The 9,384-nt window shown below is 40.2% G+C and overlaps 1 protein-coding gene across 1 annotated transcript in view; it reads left to right on the forward strand.

The window, feature by feature from the left end:
- Window positions 1-7,849, forward strand: part of ZNF599 (zinc finger protein 599) — an 18,397-nt gene extending 10,548 nt beyond the window's left edge. Inside the window, exon 4 of the mRNA XM_007118974.4 lies at window positions 4,858-7,849. Within this exon, the coding sequence (XP_007119036.1) occupies window positions 4,858-6,383 (1,526 nt within the window). The 3' untranslated portion in view covers window positions 6,384-7,849. The remainder of the gene's footprint in view (window positions 1-4,857) is intronic.
- The last annotated feature ends 1,535 nt before the right edge of the window (window positions 7,850-9,384 follow it).

The raw sequence follows: 9,384 nt of genomic DNA on the forward strand, positions 1-9,384 counted from the left end.
ATTTCTGATCTGATCTTTATGATTTCTTTCCTTCTGCTAAGTTTGGGGTTTTTTTGTTCTTCTTTCTCTAATTGCTTTGGGTGCAAAGTTAGGTTGTTTATTCGAGATGTTTCCTGTTTCTTAAGGTAGGATTGTATTGCTATAAACTTCCCTCTTAGAACTGCTTTTGCTGCATCCCATAGGTTGTGGGTCGTCGTGTCTCCGTTGTCATTTGTTTCTAAGTATTTTTTGATTTCCTCTTTGATTTCTTCAGTGACCACTTCTTTATTAAGTAGTGTATTGTTTAGCCTCCATGTGTTTGTATTTTTTACAGATCTTTTCCTGTAATTGATATCTACTCTCATAGCATTGTGGTCGGAAAAGATACTTGATACAATTTCAATTTTCTTAAATTTATGAATATTCTTCATCATATTTTTTTTTGGCTATAAGCATGCATTTCTGTTGGGAGTATACATACGAGTGGACTGGCTGGATCATGGTGTAGTTACATGATTAGCTTTAAAAGAAGCCATCAATCAGTTTCAAAGTGACTGCACCATTTCACATTCCCACCAGCCATGTGTAAGAGTCCTCATTGCTTCAGATAAGTGAGCAGGTGGTATCTGCCCCTTTACTCTTTGAGTAGGGGTATTTCTCAGCACCACAGTACTAAAAATGTTCTTACAGGTTATTGTTGACATTCTGATTGACAAATGCAACAACTGTGACAATGATAGGAGACAGTGGTCTAAAATTTACAGAACACTGGCAATGCACTGTGATGATTGATTTACATACTTTTTCTAATGTAACCTTGTTATGAACTGAATGTCTGTGTCCTCCCAAAATTTGTATGTTGAATCCCTAACACCCCAATGTGATGAAATAAGATGTGGGGCCTTTGGGAGGTGACTGGGTTTAGATGAGGTCATGAGGATGGAGCACCCATGATGGGATTAGTGTTCTTATATGAAGACAAAGAGACCATGGCCTTTCCTAGGTGTGGTATGTGGTGCTGGGGGTGGTGGGGAAGAGAAGGAGAGTTCTCTGGTGTCTCTTCTTTTTTTTTTTTTTTTTAAATATTTATTTATTTGGCTGCGTTGGGTCTTAGTTGTGGCACACGGGATCTTCGTTGCCGCGTGCAGGATCTTCGTTGCAGCTTGTGGGATCTTTAGTTCCGGGCATGCAGGATCTTTAGTTCCGGCATGTGGGAGTCTTTTCGTTGTGGCATGCAGAATCTTTAGTTGTGGCGTGCAGGATCTTTAGCTACAGCATGAGGGATCTTTAGTTACAGCATGAGGCATCTTTCGTTGCAGCATGCGGGATCTAGTTCCCTGACTAGGGGTCGAACCCGGGCCCCCTGCATTGGGAGCGAGGAGTCTTAACCGCTGGACCACCAGGGAAGTCCCCTGGTGTATCTTCTTATAAGGATACTAATCCTCTCAGGTCCCTACCCTTATGACCTGACTTAACCTTAATTACTTCTGTAAAGTCCCTATCTCCAAATACACATTGGAGGTTAGGGCTTCAACACATGAATTTTGGTGGAACACAAACATTCATTCCATACCAAAATTTGTTTTTTGAGTAAATACAGGGCTATTCAGATATTCTGTTTTTTCTCGTATCAGTTTTGGTAATTTGAGTCTTAAGGAATTTGTCCACTTCATCTAATTATTCTTTCCATTACTTTTTAAGATGTTTCATCTCAAAATGGTAAATTTTATGTTATGTTTATTTTACCACAATTTAAATTTTAGGTATGTATTGTACATATCATTTTTATAATGCCATTAAAAACTGACATTCTCAAAAAAATAAAGATTGTTCATTGTACTCGTGTATGTTTTGCTTTTTTATTTGAATATTATAAAAAGTATCCATTTATGTTGTATAGGATTTGTACTTTTCATTTAACAGTACATTACTAAGATTCATGATGCATGAAGCTATAGTTTACTCATTTTTTTCTTCTGTAGTCATTTATATGAGTATAACACAATGTATTCATCCATTTTCATGGGAATTTTCTTGTTTCTAATTTTTTGTACCCACAGACAATACAGCCATGAAAATTCACATGCATGTGTTCTCACAAACGTGTAGGAATAATATTAGTAATATATTCTTAGCAATATTCTTAGTAATAGTATATACTCTTAGTAATATTCCTAGGACTAGAATTTGGGGATTATAAGTTAAGCAAAAGGAGAACTTTACTAGATGATGCCCTGTTGTTTTCTAAAATGGTTATTTATACCCACTTACACTTCACCTGCCTTGTATGAACAGTTCCATGGATCCATACCCTCTCTAACACTTGATAAGTTTTTTCAATCAGGTGAATATAAAATGGTCTCTCATTGTGGTCTTAATTTGCCCTTCCCCATATCTAAGAAATTTGAGTTATCTCTTCATATGTTGATTGGCCAATATACCTCTTCTGTGAAATATCAGTTCATAAAACGCTCAGTTTTCATTTTGGGTGTGGAGTGTTGAAGTCCCCAGCTGTAATTGTAGTTTTGTCTATTTCTCCTTTCAACTCAGTTTTTGGTTCGTATATTTTGAGGCTCTTATATTTGGTACATACAGATTTAGGATTGTTATGTCTTCCTGGTGGATTAATCTTTTTACCATTATATAATGTCCCTCTTTGTCCCATTTTCTTTGCTCTGTATTCTGTTATCTGATGTTAATATAGTCCTGATGTTAATATAGCCATCTTTCTTTGTTTACATTTTTAAAAATTATATTTAGTTTAGTCAGATTGATTAGTCTTTTATAAAGAATGCTTCTGTATGTTTATGAAATCTTCCTTTTTCCCAAGATCTAAAACTAAAAGATAGTCATTTTCACCATTTATTAAAAGTTTTTAATCTTTAGCTTCTGACAGTTAAGTCTTAATCAGTCTGGGATTAATTTTTTGGTTTGTACAATGTAGAAATACAATTTCATTTTCTTCCATTGTGGCAAATAATTTTTCTACATCCATTTATTGAATACAGTCAAGCCCCCTACATATGACCAAGTTCTGTTCCAAGAGTGCATTCATAAGTCCAATTTGTTTGTAAGTCTGACAAAGTTAGCCTGGGTACCCAACTAACACAATTAGCTATATAGTACTGTACTGTAATAGGTTTACAAGACTTCTCACACAAATAATACATAAAAAACAAACACAAACAAAAAATAAAACATTTTTAATCTTACAGTACAGTACCTTGAAAAGTACAGTAGTATAGTACAACAGCTGGTATACAGGAGCTGGCATCGAGTGAACTGGCAAGAAGAGTTACTGACTGGAGGAGGTGGAAGATGGTAGAGCTGAAGGATCATCAGCAATAGGAGAAGGGCAAGCTGCAATTTCACTCACACCTGACGTTGATGGCACAGGTTCTGGTTCTGTGCTGGATTCAATTCTGTCTACCCTCTTGAAAAAAACGATCCAATGATGTCTGGATAGTAGCTATTTTTTTCTTGTCATAGATGACATGGTAGCACTGGATTGCATTCTGAACGGCTGCTGCAACCTTTGTGTACTGTTCTACGTTTGGGTCCTGTGCCTCAAAAACTAACAGTGCCTCCTCAAATAAAGAAAATCCCCTTGCCATTTCCTGCATCATGAATCTCTTTGGTTCTTCAGTTACTTCTTCCTGTTGTCTCTCTTCATTCTTTCTCTGAGCCTCCAATTCCATCCAGTCTTCATTAGTAAGCTCCATGTTCGCATCTTTGAAAGTTCACAACTTGAAGGTTCGTATGTAGGGGACTTCCTGTATTCCTTCCTTTTTCCACTGGCGTCTCTGCTGCTTTTGTCATATATCAAAGTTCCATATATGCATTTCTGAGCTCCCAATTCTGTTTTTTCCTTTGACAGTTTGACAGCTTATCTTATATCTATGCTACATCACACTGCCTTGGTGTATATGATTTCATCATAATCCTAATTCCTCAAAGGGCAAGTCCCCTTGCTTTATTCTTCTTCAGAGATATCCTGGTCTCTCTTATTTTATATAAATTCCAAAATCAGCTTGCCAATAACCATGAAAAACCCTACTGGGATTTATCTGAAGTTGTATTAAATTTATAGATGAATTTGAGGAAAATTGGCAACTTTATATTATTAATCTCTTTTCATATAAATCTTCATTAATGTGATATGTTTTCTGGTTTACTTCATCTAAATTATCTATTTTGAGTCTGTTCACCTAGTCTTTACTAGATATAATAGACTCAATATGTGCACCTAGTTGCTTATCACTGCCCCCGCCCCAACTTTCACATACTCCAGAATCCTAAGATTTTGTTTCTCCTCTTTCCCTGCCTCCCTCTCCACCATCCTGTCATCCTCTTCTCTTTGCCTGGCATTCAACATTCTCTCAAAACCCCGAACCTCTGTACTTTCAGTCATCTGCTACAATTTTTCTCCTAATTCCTCTGTCAGGGAATTCCTACTCATCTTTAGAAATAAGCTCATATAGCACCTTGTCCAGGTAGCCTCCACTGACCTCTTTCTGTCTTCCATCTGGGCCAAGTTAGGTCCACCTTCCCTGTGCTGTCATAGCACTGTGAGATGTTGGAACACAGTCATTATCATTACTCTGTCCACCCTCCCCCATTCTGGAGAGTGAGGAGGAGTCTCCACTTCAGATTTTCTATTCTGCACCAGATTTTCCTCCTGGGTTACCTTTTAAAGATGTCAAGAGTCCAAGGATCAGTAAAGAAAGAAATTGTGTAAACCTGGGTTTAAAAGATGTAAAAATGCCATAGACAGTAGAGGCTTTATTTTCACCTTCATTCTTCCACTAAAGTGGTAATTTATTTTGTTCTGTGTTGACATCACTAATAGGCACCTTTCTTATACTGGATTTCCTTCAGGTGAAAAAGCAAAACCTGAGATCACAGAGCTTACTGCTTCTCAGCTGGTCCTCACTGAGGGAGCCCCTTTTGAGGAACGAGTGACACATGGAGCCTCAAGGCATTCCAGGCTGGAGCAAGCAAGGGATCAGGAAAAACTGTCAGAAATGCAGGAAGGGAACTTGAGGCCAGGAACAGACATCCACAAGGAGACATGCCCTAGGAAGTTGAGCCATAAACATGATGACTTTGAGACAGATGATAGTCTTTATTTAAGGGTTTTACAGGAGCGAGTCACTACACGAGATGCTCTGCATGAACGTGATTCCCAAGAACCAGGAGGAGACCCTGTTATTGATGCAAGGAATAATCTCTACAAATGCAAGGAATGTGGAAAAGGTTTTAGCAAGAATTGGGCCCTTGTTCGGCATCAACAGATTCACGCTGGAGTGAAGCCTTATGAATGCAGTGAATGTGGGAAAGCCTGTCGTTATATGGCAGACTTCATTCGACATATGAGGTTTCATACTGGGGAAAAGCCATACAAGTGTATCGAGTGTGGGAAGGCCTTCAAACGCAGGTCTCACCTCACAGAGCACCAGCGTATTCACACTGGAGACAAGCCCTATGAGTGCAAAGAATGTGGTAAAGCTTTCACCCACCGCTCCTCTTTCATCCAGCATAATATGACTCACACTAGAGAAAAGCCCTTTTTGTGCAAAGAATGTGGGAAAGCTTTTTACTACAGCTCTTCCTTTGCTCAACACATGAGGATTCACACTGGAAAGAAACTTTACAAGTGCAGTGAATGTGGAAAGGCCTTTACTCACCGCTCCACTTTTATCCAGCATAATATGACCCACACAGGAGAAAAACCCTTTTTGTGCAAAGAATGTGGAAAAGCTTTCTGCCTGAACTCATCCTTCACTCAACACATGAGGATTCACACTGGAGAGAAACCCTATGAGTGCAGCGAATGTGGAAGGGCCTTTACTCACCGTTCCACTTTCATTCGGCATAAGAGGACCCATACTGGAGAGAAGCCCTTTGAGTGCAAAGAATGTGGGAAAGCCTTTTGTGACAGCTCTTCCTTAATTCAACACATGAGGATTCACACTGGTGAGAGGCCCTATGAGTGCAGTGAGTGTGGAAAGGCCTTTACACACCATTCTGTTTTTATCCGACATAATAAGACCCATAGTGGAGAAAAACCCTTGGAATGTAAAGAGTGTGCAAAAGCCTTTTACTATAGCTCTTCCTTTACTCGCCACATGAGGATTCACACTGGAGAAAAGCCTTATGTATGCAGAGAATGTGGAAAGGCCTTTACCCAACCTGCAAATTTTGTTCGGCATAATAGGATCCACACTGGAGAAAAACCCTATGAGTGCAAAGAATGTGAAAAGGCCTTTTGTGACAACTTTGCCTTAACTCAACACATGAGAACTCACACTGGAGAGAAACCCTTTGAATGTGGTGAATGTGGGAAGGCCTTCAGCCATAGTTCATCCTTCATTCACCATCGAAAGATTCACACCAGAGTTTAAAAGATGTAACAAGGCCTTTTGCAGATGTGTTCACTTCAGTCAATTTTAGTGAACTCATACTGGTGAAATACCTTTCCTTTTGAGTATAACTATTCAGGGAAGTCTTTTGGCCAGAGAAATATCTTACTCAGTATCTGAAGAGAAACATCATGATTGTCATCTCTCTGAAAGCTTTTTGTGGCAGGTCATCTAAAGGGTCATACTAGAAATTGACCCAGCCTGCAGCTCTACACTACACCTGAGAATCATCCACAAGAGAGACTTAGTGGTTGTCATGCATCTGGGGAAAATGTCAGCAACAGTTCTTCCTATGTTTATACTATAAATCTATCTCAAGAGTATTTTAAAAGAACAAAGAGATGTAGAAGAGGAAGGAAAGAGAAATGCATGTGAGGCTGCTTTCTGATTTCCCTGCCAAGCTATGAAAATTTGTCATTTGTGTGTGTGCATGCAGAGGGGATGAAGGGGGAGAGATCAAAAGGCTTCATCACCTTTATGTGTTTTCTTATTTATCCATAGTCAGGAGAATTGGACCATTGGGGCAGCTCTGCTAACATTTATTAAAAGTCCTTTGTTACAAAACACTGTCATGTCTACCCTTGAATATAAGGCCTGAGTCATGAAATACATATACATACACACCTACATATGCAGTCAATTCTTTTAATTCATGGTAGTTATATTCTATAAGTTCACCACAAACACTGAACTAGTGAATACTGAACCATTGCTCCTAGTGGCAATACAGGTTTAGGTTCCTGTGAGCCTCTGTTCACATTTTCATCAACCAATCAATACATAATCTTTTTATTTATTTAAAAAAAATTTTGGGGGGCTGCGTTGGGTCTTCATTGCTGTGCACGGGCTTTCTCTAGTTGCGGCAAGCGGGGGCTACTCTTTTTTTTTTTTTTGGTACGCGGGCCTCTCACTGTTGTGGCCTCTCCCATTGCGGGGCACAGGCTCCGGACGTGCAGGCTCAGCGGCCATGGCTCACGGGCCCAGCTGCTCCGCGGCATGTGGGATCTTCCCGGACCGGGGCTCAAACCCGTGTCCCCTGCATCGGCAGGCGGACTCTCAACCACTGCGCCACCAGGGAAGCCCGGGGGCTACTCTTGTTGTGGTGCATGGGCTTCTCATTGCGGTGGCTTTTCTTGTTGCGGAGCACGGGCTCTAGGCACACAGGCTTCAGTAGTTGTGGCATGCGGGCTCAGTAGTTGTGGCTTGCGGGCTCTAGAGCACAGGCTCAGTAGTTGTGGCACACAGGCTTAGTTGCTCTGCGGCTTGTGGGATCTTCCCGGAGCAGGGATTGAACCCGTGTCCCTTGCATTGGCAGCGGATTCTTAACCACTGCGCCACCAGGGAAATCCCAATACATAATCTTTTATGGAATTTTTTTTCTGTTTTTAAAAACACCTTATTTAATAAATGTTTCTTATAAGTTACATCCAATATTTCATTATAATAAATATTTTAATTATATCATTTTTGTGTATTCTATTGTTATTGTACTGCTTTAACTCTTTCACTCAATCATACACACAAACAATACACATGCAGTACTCATATAAAATAAACATGTAAACGCTATACAGTACACTGTTCTACAGTACAGTCATGCAAAGAAAGTCCTAGAAAAAATTTAAAATTAACCAAAATTTAAAACATTAACTAAAACTCTGATTTTGATAGAACTGCAGGATGTGTGATGGGGCAGTGCACTGAGTGGATTAATCTCCTGACCTTGGCTTGACCCAGGAAAACCAAAGGAGAGGTTGTTGCCTTGTTTTGCCATCTCTTCCAGGTCTTTGTTGGTGGGTTCCACTTCCTTCTCTGCCAAAACTTCTTCCACGTCTTCCATCATGTCATTGAAGCCTTTTTTACTTATATGCCATGTGATATGCATTATGTGTTTGACACTGTCCTTTATATTTTCTGTAACACCTTCAAAGCCTTTGAAATTTTTCAGGCAGTCTGGCCAAGCATTTTCCTAACAGTTAATGATAATAGTCTGCTTGTTATTATCCCAGGCTGTGCCAACACAATAACAGTGCATATAGTGACGGACATCCAGTAGTCCATCATGGTGGTTTCTTTTATTTATTTATTTAGGCCACACCATGCACCATGTGGAATCTTAGTTCCCTGACCAGGGATTGAGCCCGCACCCCCTGCAGTGGAAACACAGTCTTAACCATTGGACTTCCAGGGAAGTCCCATGGTGGTTTCTTTGTTGGTGTTGAGAGCTTTGCTAAAAAGCTCCCTCATGTTGTGCTTTTATTATGTTCTGATTGAGAGGTTGGATAACATGTAGTATTTAGGGGTATGAAAAGATCATTTAGGTTGGAGTGGGTATCTTCAATGCTGTCTTTTACGGTGTTTTTTTTTTTTTTTAATCGGTCTTCATCTCATGAATCCACAGCTTTTGCCACTTTTCCATCTTTTTCTTAGATTCATTACACTACTATAGATGTTACTTTTGTTGCAGGAAGGGGGATCCCTTCCAGGGCCCGACAGTGGGCTCTTGTCTAACACTCAGAAATGCGTTGTCTGAGGAGACACACATGCTGACAAAGCAAGAGAGTTTATTGGGAAGGGGTTCCCTGTGTGGAGAGCAACAGGGTAAGGGAAACCAGGAGAACTGCTCTGCATGAGGCTTGCAATCTCGGGTTTTATGGAAATGGGGTTAGTTTCTGGGTTGTCTCTGGCCGGTCATTCTGATTCAGGGTCCTTCATGTTGGTGCACACATTGCTCAGCCGAGATGGATTCCAGTCAGGATTCTGGGAGGTTGGAAGGACATAAGGACTGGTGTCTCCTCTCTCCTTTTGACCTTTCCTGAATTCTTCCTCATTACACTACTATAGATGTTACTTTTGTTGCAGGAAGGGGGATCCCTTCCAGGGCCCGACAGTGGGCTCTTGTCTAACACTCAGAAATGCGTTGTCTGAGGAGACACACATGCTGACAAAGCAAGAGAGTTTATTGGGAAGGGGTTCCCTGTGT

The sequence above is a fragment of the Physeter macrocephalus genome, chromosome 17, assembly GCF_002837175.3.
Source record: "Physeter macrocephalus isolate SW-GA chromosome 17, ASM283717v5, whole genome shotgun sequence".
Classification (NCBI taxonomy): Eukaryota; Metazoa; Chordata; class Mammalia; order Artiodactyla; family Physeteridae; genus Physeter; species Physeter macrocephalus.